The sequence below is a fragment of the Talpa europaea genome, assembly GCF_964194135.1.
Source record: "Talpa europaea genome assembly, chromosome: 2".
Taxonomy (NCBI): Eukaryota; Metazoa; Chordata; class Mammalia; order Eulipotyphla; family Talpidae; genus Talpa; species Talpa europaea.
Window position 1 is genome coordinate 75,952,089 of NC_140068.1, and position 16,556 is coordinate 75,968,644.

General features: G+C 35.7%; 1 protein-coding gene across 1 annotated transcript in view; it reads left to right on the forward strand.

Annotated features, from left to right (window-relative positions):
- KHDRBS2 (KH RNA binding domain containing, signal transduction associated 2) overlaps positions 1-16,556 on the forward strand; it is a gene marked incomplete at both ends in the record, with an annotated part of 457,143 nt that overhangs the window by 300,148 nt on the left and 140,439 nt on the right. Inside the window, 2 exons of the mRNA XM_084256497.1 lie at positions 2,239-2,366; positions 8,270-8,468. Of these exons, the coding sequence (XP_084112623.1) occupies positions 2,239-2,366; positions 8,270-8,468 (327 nt within the window). The remainder of the gene's footprint in view (positions 1-2,238; positions 2,367-8,269; positions 8,469-16,556) is intronic.

The window sequence follows — 16,556 nt, forward strand, 5'->3', positions numbered from 1 at the left end:
CTAATACTTCTGCTGATCTCTGCATCTGTTAGCTTTTACACAAAATAGCCAACCATAATACGGGCTTAAAGCACCAAGTTAGTATTTATCTCTTTCCATTCTGAGGTTTAGTGGGTGATCTTTCTGACTCCATCAGCTTGCCCAGTATTGGGTAGATAAGATGGACAAGTCACATGTCTGGTAATTCACATGGTGGGAAGCAAAGTGAGAACTGGTCTCCCATACACCAGAAAGTCATCTGTGCTTCTTCACCTGCTGGCAGAATGTATCCAGTGACAAGAAAGAGCAAGCCCCAATGTGCAAGTCCTTTATAATTTTCTGCTTTTTTGTTGTCTTGTTGATGAAGATAAATCACATAGCCAATTCCAGAGTCAATGTGGTGGAACCTATCCAGATATGAATGTAGAACTGAGCAAATTGGGAATTATTTGGTCATACCATCTGATTGGTTTATTTCTCCTCCTTCTTCCTCATCTTTCCTTCCTCTGCTTCCTCTTGCCCTCCCCTGTATTCATCATAAAATGAGTAAGACTGTGTCCATATAATGACTTTTTGTGATTCTGACAAAAAAAAAAATGTGCTCCAAAGTAAATGTTTGTATGTATTGAAGTCATCTGCAAATTTTCATTAGTGTTTCAACCCTCAATGTTGCCAAAATGAAAATACTTTTAATAATTTATAAGGACCCTGAAAGCCCAAGGATTTTCTTCAGATAAGAAGCTGTGAAGGTCCCCTTTCAAGTTGGGAGTATTACATAGAAAAATTATGGAATTAATGTTTAATTTTTATCACTTCAGTTAGAAGGAGAGATTTATCATATTCCCTGATCCTGATAAAAATAATAGACAAGTTATTTTTTTCTGTTTGGTTATTGCTTGAATGTGAAAATTAATAGGTAGAAATTGAATAATATATGACTTGTTAGAAACTGCAATTTTCTCCTGTCAGCCGACTGTGTTGAGCCCATTATCACTATAATCAGAGGCTGAAGAGGATAAACATAAAAGCAACATGTTAAAAATAAGAAAATAAGTGCCTTGAAGTGACTAGTACTTTTGCTTGTAGGCAAGGCAGATTTTGGAAAATGAAATAAAGTTGTGCATTAGAAATCTTATATATTGAATGCATCCCTGCCATCTTCTAGATAGAGGTGTGTGGATGAGTGTAGTCAGTTTTCATTGAATATTAATGTACATGCATAAGTGCAGAGCTAAGCTAACATCATTTGTTTTGGGGCCAACAACTAAGCTTTAAACATCATTTTTGTTAGCCTGCTCTTTGCAAATATTTCTAGTCTCATACCTGGACCTCTGTTTAGCACTAGAAAATTCACTCCATTGGTTTCAGTAAAATGTATGTTTACTGGAAAAAAAGTAATATCAGATTGCCATTTGGCAAAAATAACCAATTACTCAGTTTTGTACTGGACAACCAGATGTGCATATGCATGTGTGTGTATTAGTAAAAAAAAAAAAAGAAATAGATAATACTGATAAGTTTTTGAAGATAACATTTATCTTTAGTGAATCAGATGCACTCTTTTCATCCTATGGAAGTGACTGATACATTTGCACACTGATGAGCGATAGAGACAGGCCCTTTGACTTTTATTGAATCTCTGGTTAATCCCATGAAATTTACTTTCTGCTGCAACTATCACTTACATCAGCCCAGTGCTTGAACATGTAGAAATTTCTTGTTTTTAAACATTGCCTATCAATTATTCATTAGATGCACAGTTTCCCTGTTGTCTGAAACTATAATTTCCACTTAAATTTGAACACATGTGCGGTATCTACTACAGGATTGATCTATTGATACCTGAGATTGCCCCTTTTTGGGTTATGCATCAGAATTTACTCGCACATCATGCAGTAATTCATAATCTACCATTCATTCCAGTAAAGTTGTTTTTCAGTAATCCTCATGTTAACAATTAAAACCTTGGTACATTTCAAGATTTTGCTCTATATTGTTATTTTCCCTTTTCTTGCTAACATATCAAGTGATAGCCCAGCAAATTTCATGTGACTTCCTGCTCAGTACATCCTTATTTTTTAAAGTAATTTCAATATCTCTATATAAAAATAAGAACTTAAAATATACACAGTATTTTAGATTTATGTCATTTTATATTTTTGCATACAAGGTTCTAGAAAAACTGTTTTTCTTATTGTTTGTTCTGCTTTAAGGACCCAATTCCCTGTTTTCACTCATCAGGTTATGTTTTTCTCTTAGGACTACAATGATGAAATTCGTCAGGAACAACTACGTGAATTATCTTACTTAAATGGCTCAGAAGACTCTGGTCGTGGCAGAGGTATTAGAGGCAGAGGGATCAGAATAGCTCCCACAACTCCTTCAAGGTACATTAGTTCTTACTTTAAATAAATTAACAGCAAATGAGGAGGATGACAATCTTTCTAGCTAACCTGCTTTATGTCATGATCACAGCTAGAGAAAAATCACATCAGCAACAATAACAACAAATGCTTAATAAAGCACACAGGAACTTTCATAAATTGTCTTATCAAATTCTCCATAATAGGGGTATTACTCATAGGCTAGAAATTAAGGTACAGAAATATGTTAGGAATTTTCTCAAGGTCACACAGGCAGTCTGATTCCAGAATTCACAGTTTGAGCTCTTTACTATCTTAAGAAATTAAGAGGAAGAAATGTTACTTACTAGTTTTTGGTTCTGTCCCCAGGATGAGGGCATGCGGATGATACAGTCATTTGCCTCTCTGAACCAGAATGACTTTGCCTGAAGAGAAAGTTATACATTTTGTCTCTGCCTTACAGTGACCGTTGAATTGCTACAGCCATGCCAGAGAGATAGGTTATGCTAGATAGATGATAGAATGGTAGGTAGGTAGGTAAATAGAAAGATAGATGATTGATTGATTGATAGACAGATAGACACTAGTCTAGAAAGCCAGAAGCATGAATGATGATAAAAATATTTAAAGTTAAGATGCATTTGACTTTGCAATGTCCTTGGTTATCAGAGAATTTTATTTGATATTGTTCACTTTGCAAAGAAGTTGGAGTCATTCTGCATTAGAATTTATTTTGTAGTGGTATGAATTTGTCAAAGCTTTCAACAGAAAGAATTGGTTTGCAAAGAGGTAAAGTAAAAAATACTCATAGCCTTCACATACAGACTATGTAATTCAGTCATTCTTTTCACCCTATTATAGTTGGCCTTCAAATCTCTAAAGGACACAGATCTAGTATATTATTTCATGCATTGCCTTGAGATCATCATAAGAGAGTCTAACAACATTGCTGATTTTTTTCTTTGATTATGTCCCAAATATTTTCAACCACTATTATCAAAACACCTATTTTTAACATTTATGTTATAAACACCTGAAGAGTTTTATGCTTACAGGAAAATAAATTAAGAATGATATATTTCCAAATAAGTATCAAAATAACTTATTATCAAAAGGTAAAATGCAACAATTATGGAAATTACATTTGATTAAAAGAACATCTTATGAAAATGTTAAAGGCACATTTTTACATTTTTATACTTTACAATTTTATCCTTAAAAATAGAATTCTTTTGTGCTATTCAGGAACATTTGTTTATTTCTAATATTAATGTGACAACATTTTTATGGACATACATTTCTAAACTTAACATGATGGGTAGTAAAATATATTATTGTAAACAACCATGAATCTATAAAATCTTATGATTTAAATACTGAAACTCATTTTTGTAGTTAAAAAATGTAAATTTTGGCAGTTTTATATGCTGTTATCTAAGCTTATATTTAGAATGTCTATAGAGGGGGAATTTTTTTTTCTATTCTAGATACCTTTTGGCCATTTAAAATAATAATTAAATAGCTACTCATGCGATTATAAGTATCATCACTGGAAAAAATTTTTTGCTCGTAATTGATGTTCCTCAATATAATTTTATATTTGCCATATATGAGACAACAATAAAAAATTTCAATTTCAATAGTTTGATTTTAACATCTTAATTTCTTTAATGATTTAATAAAGAATAGTGCAGAATGATCTAAACTTACAAATATTTTAGAAGAAATATGTGATTGAATATCCCTTATATCAAACAGAACTGATATTGTGCATATAAAATGAAAGAAAAATTAATGCTGAAAATTGAACTTTTTAAAACTCAATACAATTCTATATTGAGATCATTGATGGTATTAACATTAAATAAAATAAATGGACCAGACCTCTGTTGTCTTCTGTTTCAAACCACTTGAAGAATATATTCTCATTTAAAAAGGGATAAGGGAAAAAGCTTCACACTACAGAAAATCATACTGATAAGTTTTCACAAGCATGAACTGGTGAATGCTAAATTGTATCTATTTATGAAATTATGACTTTATTAAGCCTTTCAGTTATCCTTCACAAAGATGATTCCTGGAATGTTTTTAAACTTCTTTAATACGCTGAATTTTCTTTTAAGTAATGGGATTTATTTCAATAAATATATCTTTGCAAACTAGTTTTCAGTAATAATGCATGGCAGAGAACTAAGTTTTACATATATAATACTTTATATCGACTAATTGAAGAAAGAAGATACATGATATCCCTAACGTACATCACCGCTACATGCTGAGTGACAGCAAACAGTGAAAGATGAAATATAGAGATTTTGGATGTTTTTGTTACCTCAATGAGAACTCGAACATAAAACTAATGGGTTTGTTGAAGAAGGGAAAAATATTTTTTCTAAGAAATATTAAACAGACATTGCTATAGGTGGTAGAGAAGTATTAGAGCAATGAGACAGAAAGAGTTAAACAGAAAAATGCATGTATAACAAGGAAGCCATTACAGTCCATTTTCCAAGGCAGAAATGAACAACCCTTGGAATGTGGACATGTGGGATTAGATTGTAGATTACATGTTATAAAAAGTAGTGCCCAACTAGATATTGGAAAAGAATGAGTAGCCCAGGACCAAGGTAATTCTCTGATGTCTAATCTAGTGAAAGAGTAATGATATTATCAAATAGGCTTAGGTAAAAGACCATGTTAAATGAAGTATATAATTATTCTGATCATTAAGCCTAGCTTTATAGATTGATAATGTGACCTTGGGCAGGTGACTTGTCCTTTCTGTGCCTTGGTTCTCAACCTTAAAAATGACTTAGAAATGACTACATGACAAGCTTGTCAAAATATTTTAATTACAAAATCCTCATAGGTAGTGGTTCCAAAATTGGCTTGTATGTTGTAATCACTGAGGTCTTCCTGCCTCTAGAAATTGTAATTAAACTGACCTGGAATATGGCCTGGATTGTGGAATTTCTCAGAGGTTTTTAGGTAACTGTATTATGCAAATAATTTAAGGAACCTTTTTTTTTTTGACTTTTTATTTTAATTTTATAGAGGCATGTTTATTTATTTATTTTATTTGTTTGTTTGTTTTGTTTATACATGCACTGGGTACAGTCAGAAGCGTGGGAGGGTGAGAGAATTCACCAGAGCCAGAGCGGGGAGCAGAGCAGGCAGAAGGACCGAAGTATACTGCTGAGGGGAGCAGCGGGTGGCAGGAGAGGTCTGCGCACCAATGCAGGACCCTCATCCGGTGGCCAGGGAGCAGCCGGGGATCGAACTGGCGCCTCAGAGACTGCGGGCAGGTTCGCAACCCAGCGCTCAACCGCTGCGCCACCAGGGAGGCCCAATTTAAGGAACCTTTGATATGAGGCATGGCCCAGGACACGGCCTAATTTAGGACAGAAAGAGATAATAGTCAACATTAGAGTTAGTAACTGCAGGGTGCATCCTGAGAAAAAGAAATAGGATTGAGGACAGAAAATGGGGACAACCACATTCCAAGCAAGGCTCAGAAATTCAGAAGTCAGGGAAAGAGGCTAGAGAGTAAGAAAGAAGAAGGAAACACAGAAAAAAGCAGAATCATCAAAGTCCAAAAAGGCCATTTTCCAGATAAAAGTACACAGTAATAAATACAGCAGGGAGGTAGTAGCATTGTGGACACTTTAAATGAATCCGGTGCATTGGGAATTCAGTAGTCTCCGGTGATTTCAAGAGCATTTTTAACAATGTGGGAAGCAACAATTAGATTACATGTTTCAGAAGTGAGCAGGAAGAGGTAAAGAAGGTATGATGGAGAATTTTAGAGTAGTTAGAAAAATAAAGAGGACTGTAGTATGGACTCAGCAAGGGCAGTATCCTAAAAGTGGTGATGCGAATCGTTAGTTGAATTGGAGAAAGGACAAATGGGTAATACTCCAAGGAAAGGACAGAGTGAATAGGAGGTAATGAGGCAGATTCAGGAGACACACTTGCTAGGACAGTCTGGAAGACAGTCAATGAAGGGATGGGATGAGAAATTATATTTGATGCAAGCATCATATAATTTTAAAGAAGAAAGAATTGTTACGGATATGAAAATCTGGTTTTACCCATTAGAAAAAGTTTCACCTTAGACCTAGGGAGTTATAATACTTACCTGTGATTATTTAGTGGCACAGTCAGGACTTGTGATTATAGTTTAAAGTGGATAACCATATAATTTATTACCCACACATGGATACTTTGGAGAGTGTTAAAATGCTAAACTGAACAGGAAACTAGAACAACAGTTGTAAATCAGAACTATTCTGGGCAAACTTGGGCGAATGATCACCCGACTTGTGAGGAAATAGATAGGTGCTTGGAGGCCCAGTGAAGGTAAAGCTGGTCTTTATATCCTTTTTTATAGATGTGTTTATATATTGTCATGATAATATACTGTATTTCTGGCAATATTGTGCTTGAAGCAAGCATTGGACCTTTTGGGCCTTTTGTATTTCACCTTCTCCTAATCTGAGAGAGCTTTCACAATAAATTCTTTGATAATTTCTCTATTCATCAGCCCTCTAATCTATTTAAAACTTTTAAAAGCTTTGCCAGCATTCTTACTATGCACGCATAAAAGCTCATACTCTGCAAGGAAGAAAGAGCCAGCTGACTGCTATTCATAGGAGAAAGCATAACCTACATCCCCCATATGTGGGTGCAGCCAAACAGTGTGACTGTTGACATCCCAATGATCATCATTTTTCCCAAAGCTTTAGTGTTCCTGCTGAAAGCACTGCTTTCTGGAGGCCAAACTTTCAGACATAATAGAAAGTGAAATAGCCATGCTTTTTCCCAAAGACTTCAGACAAATACTCAACCTTCCAAAGACCTGAGAACACCATAAAAGTTGACTGCAACCATTTGATCTTAGGCTTTTAGTACAAGTTATTTTTGTGTCAAACACTGCATTACAGAACATTCAGTCTATTCTGTTTATTGCAGAGTATTAATGTATTTCACTAGCACTGTCGGACCAGAGGAAAATAAATTAGAGCAAGAACTGTATCAGGCAGTGTGTTACATGCATGATGATAAATCAGAGACAATGAGTTGTAATTTCAAGTGACTGAGACCTTAAGCTACTGTACTAAGCAAAATGATATCAGTATGGTTTGATTTCCACATTTTATTAAAGTGCAGTTGCTTTTTTTTGTAAATGACAGCATTGCAGATAGCTGTCAATAAATTCCAGCATGGAGTAGATAATGACATTCAGCAGCTCAGTTTCATGGATGCCCAGTGAGACATCTATTAGCTGATGCACTAATTTGAGTCTTCCTGAAAATTTTGCAATAACATTAGAGTGAGTTGTCTTTTGTTTGCTTTGATATAGTATTTGTTTTTGTTTCTTAAAGAAAATATCAAGGTATTTTACATGGTTTACATAAGTAATCAGTATTTATAAAATTTGTTTTGTACGATGTGCACATACTTTGCATCCTAAAGAATCTCAATGGAGGGGGGCCTTCCTGGTGGTTCAGACACAACCTATGAAGGGGTTCAGACACAGCCTATGAAGCTCTCTACAACCACTGCAGCACCAGTTTGATCCCCGGCCAGGGACCTACCCACATGGTGCAGCAGACCTCTCCTGACGTGCCCGCTGCTCCCCTCAGCAGTGTATTTCAGTTGATCTGCCTGTTCTGTTTCCCACTCTGTCGTTGGTGAATCCTCTCACACACACACCCCGACACCTCTGGCCTGTACTCCAGTTCTTATATGCATAAATAAATAAATCTTAAAAAAAAGAATCTCAATGGAGCGCATACACACAAGCACACAGATACAAATTGAGTTTTCTACTCATAGTATAAAGATTGTGAGATGAGAGATTTGTCTGTTTTAGTTCCTGTCCCTCATCACTTGTTTCTCATTTGTACATGACTTGTTTCTACTAGGGGTCGCGGGGGTGCTGTTCCTCCTCCCCCACCACCTGGACGAGGTGTTCTCACTCCGCGAGGGACCACTGTGACCCGTGGAGCTCTTCCAGTTCCCCCTGTGGCAAGAGGTGTCCCTACTCCAAGAGCCCGGGGGGCACCAACACTGCCAGGATACAGGGCACCTCCCCCTCCAGCCCACGAGGCTTATGAAGAATATGTAAGTACCCTTGAGAAATTAGTTGTTAGGAAGAATTAAATTGATTAACAAGCTAAGCATCAAAGACACTTCCATACCATGAATATAGCAGATGATGTTTGTTGCAGAAAACAAATGTCATTTGCAACAGGATTTCAGTAGTGTGTTTAAACGAGAGCATTTTGAAAGAAGCTTTCCTTTTACAGGTGCCATCATTGGGGTTATTGTATCTTATAAATAGCTTTGCATTTTAAGAATCAAACTATCCTGAGGTTTTCTTATCTTTACATGATGATCAGTTTCAAAATGGAAATGAGCATGAATATAATGTGAATCATCATATAATCATCATATAATCATCATGTTGTCCGGGAACATGACAAAGACTAGCGTAAAACTGTTGCTTCCCAGAGTGACAGCATTGGGAGTGACACAGGACGAAGGAAAAATAACTCAAAGTCCAAGTCACTTTAGAGGGGCTTACACTTAAAAGGTGCAGCCAGATCAATGGGCAGTCTTGTATTGAATTAGAACCAGGTTCAGAGAAGATGGATGAGCAAGTGAGGAATTCACATGTGTGGGGATGCGTTACAGGGGGTGTGATATCTGGGATACATCTTAGTCCTGGTGCAAGCTAGGATGGAGTGCCCAGGAGCTGTCACTTGGGGGACTCCATACTATCTCTAGTTTCTATTCTTACCTAATATTCTGCTAATTCTTATATGTAAGTTAGTCTAGCTGATCTTGCTAAGCTAGCCATAATGAATGTCTGCCTGCTGTTTTCAGCAGATATTGGCTTTCCTAGTATGTTCCTCATATCAGGACTTTTGCCCTGGTGAGAGGCCCCCTGCCTAACTGTATGTTCAGCTTGACCAACAGGACCTCTCAAGGAAGACTTGGGATTCCACATAAAACTCACTAAGGAAAGGGGTATTTGACAATTACAATGTGATTATATTTTAAAACTTGGCATTAATGTAATTCCATGTGACTAGTCTTTTATTTAGATGTCCTTACTTTCTCTTTCACAATATGAAAAAAATAGGGGATTAGTAGATATAGAGACCTCAAAATAATCAAATGAACAGAAGAAATGCTATGTCTGTCAGCATGCCCCTTGCTTCCCATAGACTATATGATGCACTGAGAACTTTCATCCAGGTTGATAGTTTTCTACTGATCACATTGCATTCTAATCCCTGTATCCATTTCTCCTGCAAAATTGTGAAAATTATAAAATGGATGTTCCCTATTCACTTTCATAGCCAGAGTAAGTCCACTCTGTTAAATTGAATTGATGCCAGCAAGATCATGCTATGAAGCAAATTAATTTTGACTGTAACCTCTGCACCATGCTCATCCTCTGATCTAGCTATTATTTTCATTCAACCACCCATAGACATACTCTCCTCATAAATGTCCTCTGTGAATGAATATTCATTGAGGGTAAACTCATCGAGGACAGTCCCAGTTACATGCTGGGCACTCAGAACCTCTAAGTGTTTTATGGACTGGTTAATAACCAAGCAAAACTTAATCCTAAAGTAGGGTATACATAGTTCAGAGGTGTCACCAAGGATATGTTCATTCTTAGAGTATATATACTGTAGTTTTTAATGTTACCTCCTGAATGGAAATATTGACATAAGAATGAAGACAGATTATTGTTTAGAAATCCATTTCTACTGAAAAAGGATTAATGTGATCATCTAAAATATATTTCATGTAAAGTCAATATTTAAAATATTAGACTGTCTGAAAATTGAAAAAACAGAAGCACAAAACAAGTAATCAAGTCTAGCCCTGTAACCAAGTCCATAGTCGGGAAAACTGAGCCATGTCCTGTTTCTGCCACCTCATTCCTGAGTCACAGTGTGTGCAAAATAAATCATTGTTAAATGAATGAATTACAAATCTGTAATAAGGATGATGGGATTGATTTTTAATAAATGAGGGACATTATAGCTTTACCTTATTTATGAATATTACCACTGTGGTGCTTTTGCCTGCCAAACAGAGGCTCAGTCAAATCCTTTTCAAAAAGTAAAAGAGAGATGTCTTCAAGTAATAATGCTCAACATTGTTATTAATCAAAGAATTTACTCAGCATGTAGGATACTATGAAAGAGAACAAGGTTGGTAAACCACTGGAGATTATCACCAACATTTATAGTAAATTAATCATTGGAATACAAAACACATAAAGAATAGCTACAAAAGTATAAAGAGTTTTTTTAAAAAACTCTTGAGTGAGGGAATCTCAAAGGGAGAGTAGCTTTTAGAATAAGTTAAAGAAAATATTTACAACCATGTAATGTCAACTTTTTACTTCAATTTTAATGTATCTTAGCCCCTTTATTTTATTTTTCACTCACTGACTGAACCTCTATCTTATTTCATACTCCATTTGAAGTTTCTGGAGGTATAGCTATGAATAAAGCAGAGCAATACCTGCTTCCATAAAACTTACATTTTACTGGGAGGAGACAGAAGACAAACATATATAAGTAGATAAATGAAGTAATGACATGTAGAGATAAATGCTCTGCAGATAGAGGAAGGGAGAGTACTACCATAAAAATTAGGGAAAGTCTCTGTGAAGTGTAGACTTACGCAAATGCGTACATTAAATGAGGGTCCTGGCCAGGAGCTGTAGAGGAGACAACAGGTATCACTTCCCTGACTTGGAGCCCATTTGAAATATTTGGAGAACATCAAGTGAAACACAGCGTTAGAGCAGAAGGTATGAGAAGGTAGTAGATATTATCGGGGGCTGACAGGCCAATACATTTTGCAGTTTCATTTTGCACAAGAAAGTGATATGATCAAATTCAAATTTTTAATATTCATATTTTAAATAGATTATGCTTCATGGAAAATAGAATATGTGAGGGGGGCTGGACACATGGATGGAAACAGGGAGACTGGTGATAACTCATTGCAATATCCCCCATTGATAAAATGATGACTTGGAGGGGGTGCTCAGATTCTGAGTGCCTGTGAAAATAGTGTTGGGAATTGATGATGGCATAGAGATATGGTGTATATAAAAAAAGGAGTAAAATAATTTTTGTGAATTGAATGTAATCTCAACCCTGGACAGAATAATTGGGTTAAATTGAGGCATCATTTATTGAAATGAGAAGTTGGAGGGGGGAGTTGAAATTTCAGTTTGAGATCCTGTTGAAGGTGTTTGACTTTCAGAAAAGAGTTTTGTTGCTTGATAAAGAGGACCTGACTTTCCAAACAGACAGCAGCATCCTGATGTTTGAATTCTACCTGTGTCACTAGCTGTGTCACTAGCTGTGTAACACCCCGAGTCTTGAATCTCCGTTCTATATAATGGGGTAATCATTTCAGTCTTGCAAGACTGTGTTGAAGAATAGAAATAAATATTCATAAGCATGTATAATATAACCATTCATAAATACCTAGAACATTATAGGCATTTAATCAAAGGTAACTATTATGTAAGATTTCATTATTTATTCTTTAATTTCTGCCCTGAATTAGTTATGAACCCATTGAAGACCCGGTTATTTACCTACATTTTGTGAATGAATTAGGGACTATTGATTGCAGTTATCAAAAGGAATTGTTATTCTTTTTGCAGTAAACAAGTAAGCAAACCTGAGAGAGGTCATTATATGGCTGTGGTGTCATAAAATTCAGTAATCGGTATACCATCAAGACTTAAGTCTGGAAAAAGGAATGAGAACTATTAGGAATCTCTCCCCTACCTCAGCTCTGTTTTCTCTGTACATATATTTCAATTTCTTTTTATTCTGAAAATTCAGTTATTTGGTCTCTCTGATCCACATGGCCCAGCACAAATTGTTTTACTTGTTCAGTTCTAACAATCTATAGATACCAACTGACTCATTATCTCTCAGTCCTAATCTAGATCTCCAGGTAAGAGAATCATATTCACCCAGGCTTGTCAGGTCTCTAACACTAGCCACTATATAGGGTAGAAGTTTCTAGAAATCAAAGCTAGGATAAGCCACCGTGGTTAAGGTATGATAACATAAGGATCGATAAGGAGTGAGATTCATACAATATGAGCTTGGTTATTAGAGACCTAATTCCAAAGAGTAATATGGGCAGACACTATTTTCCAGAGAAGGACAAAATGTTATGAGCTTGGAAGACTCTCAAAATTTTTCTTTGATAATATACTGAGTGTTATAGGAAATCATGTATACTGTTTTTAAAACCTTTTTATGTTTTTATTAAAACATTTTAATTTATTTTTCCTGAAAGAGATCCAGTGAGTACATACAAAGTTTAATACATGACTGATAAGCTGTTGACAGGAATCTTTGAAGTCTCCATAAAACCCAGATTAATACTCAAGAGCTGCTATGCTCTGCTCTAATTTTAAACTATTGATTCCTCTCTAAGGGGTAAAAAAAGCAAAAGTTTAAGTGTCTCAATAACAAAATAATAACACCATACTGAGTTGATGGTAGAAATCTCAAAGGAGTCCTTAACTTTCAGATAAAATTTCTTAGGAAACGCTCCCTTTATTATAAATGACACTATGAGCCAATTCACTCTCTAGACTTCTCTTTCTCCCCTGCTGAGTCTCAGCATTAAGTTTCTGACCACATAGAATGTATATAGATAATCAAATCCACTCCTTGCAGTTTGCCTTACAAGAAACAGTTTACTGTAAATGAGATTGCTGTTTAAAACCATCATTAATGTTAGCTGAGTCTGAAAAAAAATAAATGTGAATTTTAGTTTGTTACATTCCCCAATGCAGACTTTAAATATTTTAAGGCCTCTTTTAACTGACCTTCTGCTGAGAAGATCATTTTACAGATCTATCATCATGATTGAAGTGGACTAGGAATTGAAAGAGTAGATTAAAAAGAACAAGTCTCACACAATAAAATATTAAGCTGATCAACTCTATCAGTGGGCAATAAATTAAAATAGAATCCACTAACACTCAAGCCATTGAAAACCTACCAAGTTCCACTTACTCTGATGATAGCATTAATAAACTGTTACTGATGAACTGTTTTAGTAGATGAGCACATTCTATCCTGGAATTGAGCTTTCTACCTAGTTTTCTGTGTGCAAAGCCTGTAAATATAGCCATATATAATCTAGCCATAAAATGTCCTACGTAGTATTTGTTTTAAACTTATATGTACATCATTTATATTTCACACCACTAGTCAGTTTTTAAATGCTGTAAGCAATGTTTAAGACAACTCCCAGATCCTGGGCCTTCTCGGTGTCTCAGCGGTTGAGCGCTGGGCTGCAAAGACGCCCGCAGCCTCTGCAGCACCAGTTCGATCCCCGGCCACTGGGCGAGGGTCCCACATGGTGTGCAGACCTCTCCTGCCGCCCGCTGCTCCCCTCAGCAGTGTACTTCATCACTCTGCCTGTTCTGCTCTCCCCTCTGTCTCTGATGAATTCTCTCACCCTCCCGCCCTTCTGACTGTACCCAGTGCTTGTATAAATAAATAAATAAATCTTTAAAAAAAAAAAAAAAGACACCTCCCAGATCCTACATGAATAATTCCAACTATGAAGAGCTCAATACCTCCAGAAACTAAGTGCTGGAAATAACAAAACTGATTATAGAGATTGTCTCTACTCTCAGAAGCATGCCACCTAGTGGGAGAGACAAGAGTTTGTCTAGCAATTAATGATTAAGATTTAGTTACTATGGAGGGATTTTATCTTACTCTACCTTCTCTTAGAAATAATTTTTATTCTTCCCCCACTTACAGTTACATCCTAAAGGCAGAAAGGGTTCCTTAAATATATCTTACCTTCACAGTTATAAGTAAAGCATTTGGTAGCAGCAATTGAATTGAAACTAAGTATGATATTGTTAGAAAGATATTAAAGTCCCCTAATAAAATCTTAGCAAACCAAATCAGCAGTGTTTTAAAAATATTATACACCATGGCCAAATAGGATTTATACCAGAAACACAGGATGGTTCAACATCCGAAAATCAATCAATGTAATTCACCATATCAACAAAAAGGAAAGAATAAAGCACATGAGAAAGTAAGAAATCTCATTTGATGACATTCAGTATCCATGTGTGATTAAAAACCCTTGAAAAAAATGGGGCTAAATGGAAAGTGTCTTAATATAATAAAAGTCGTATATGACAAACCCACAACAAGTATCATTCTCAATGGTGAAAAACTGAAAGCCTTTCTACTAAGATCTGGTAAAAGACAAGAATGTCCACTCTCACCATTACTATTCAACATAGTATTAGAAGTCCTAGAGCAATTAGGAATGAGAAAGCTATAAATGGAATCCAAATTGGGAAAGAATATGTAAAGCTATCATTATTTGCAGCTGATATAATATACATAAATAACCCCAAAGGCTCCATGGAAAAGCTAATTAAAACAATAAGCCAGCTCAGCAAAGTGGCAGAATATAAAATCGACAGGACAAAATTAGTTTCCTTCCTATATACAAATAATGTAATAGAAGAAGATGAAATTAAGAAAGCCATCTTATTTACAATTGCACTAAAAATAAATAAATAAATACATACATACATAAATATAGCTGGAGATGAACCTAATAAAGTAGGTGAAAGAGCTATACAAATAAAAACTATCAATTATTGTGGGCACAATAATTTGTGAGATTGCATTATAGAGTTTGAATTTGAGATTCATTTAGTTGGGTGTAGTGGAACATTTTTATTTATATAACTTAGACATTGCTAATGTTAAATTGTGAAAATGATTCTAGGAATACTCTTATCTCACCTGGTATCATGACATAAATACTCAGGGATGGCAAAGGTCTGACTACTATTTAATTGTGAACTCTGGCACTGGTGCTGGGTGTATGTGGTTAGTGGTGGAGAAGAAAGATTTGAATTGTATTGAATCAGCTCTGTTCTGTGAAGATCCCTTCATATCATTCAGCTATACTGAAAAAGAAACAATAGAGATTTTCCTAAATTTGAGATATATAATCCTAAGTATAAAACTAGCAATGAGTTGTGAAACTAAAGCTTTTCCAAATTATCAATAACATATTTTTTATTACTATACTAGAGGAGAAGAATGAATTTCTATAGAATGTATTATAATATATTATAATACATAAAATTGTCAAATTAGGTGTTTATTTGAATTACATGAAAAATTTCTTCAAAAAATAAAAACATTAGGGGCCTCCCCAGTGGCGCAGCGGTTGAGCGCTGGGTTGCGAAGCTGCCCGCAGCCTCTGCAGTGCTGGTTCAATCCTTGGCTGCTCCCCGGCCACTGGAGGAGGGTCCCACATGGCGCGCAGACCTCTCCTGCCACCTGCTGCTGCCCTCAACAATGTACTTTGGTCCCTCTGCCTGCTCTGCTCCCCGCTCTGGCTCTGGTGAATTCTCTCACCCTCCCGCGCTTCTGACTGTACCCAGTGCTTGTATAAATAAATACACAAACAAACAAACAAATAAATAAATCTTTAAAGAAATAAAAAAATAAAAAAATAAAGCCATCGTTTTAAAAAATTATAAAAAAAAACATTATAGGGCATATCAGATAGCTAATTAATTAAAACATGACATTATTTTCAGGATTTTGTGATATTTGTAGTATTTTCAGCTTTTAAAACTTTGCAGTTGGTGGAGCTTGCTTTACTCATTCAAGAGATCCAAGTTCATGCCTAATATGTGTCCATAATTTTGTAGCCATTTTCTTAAAAATAGAAGGCAAAACATTATAGTTTTTCAAGGTCCACAAGCTGCTGTAGAGGAAAGTAATGGCAACATATAATAGAAAGTGTATATGTAGGACTGGACTGGGGGTTGTGAGTGGATTACTGCTTAATGAAAAAAAACTACTAATTTTTTTCCCCCACTGAAAGCATTCTCTTCTATGGTTCTCTATAGCTGTGTTCGTGCTTTGATAAGTATGTTATTCCTTATGATGGGTCTGTCTTTTCTTTTTTTAATTTTTATTTATTTATTTACATAAGAGCCGGGGTACAGGCCAGATTTGCAGGAGGGTGAGAGGATTCACCAGAGACAGAGCGGGGAACAGAAAAGGCAAACTGATGAAATACATTGCTGAGGGGAGCAGTGGGCAAGACAGAAGAGGTCTGCTGCGCCAT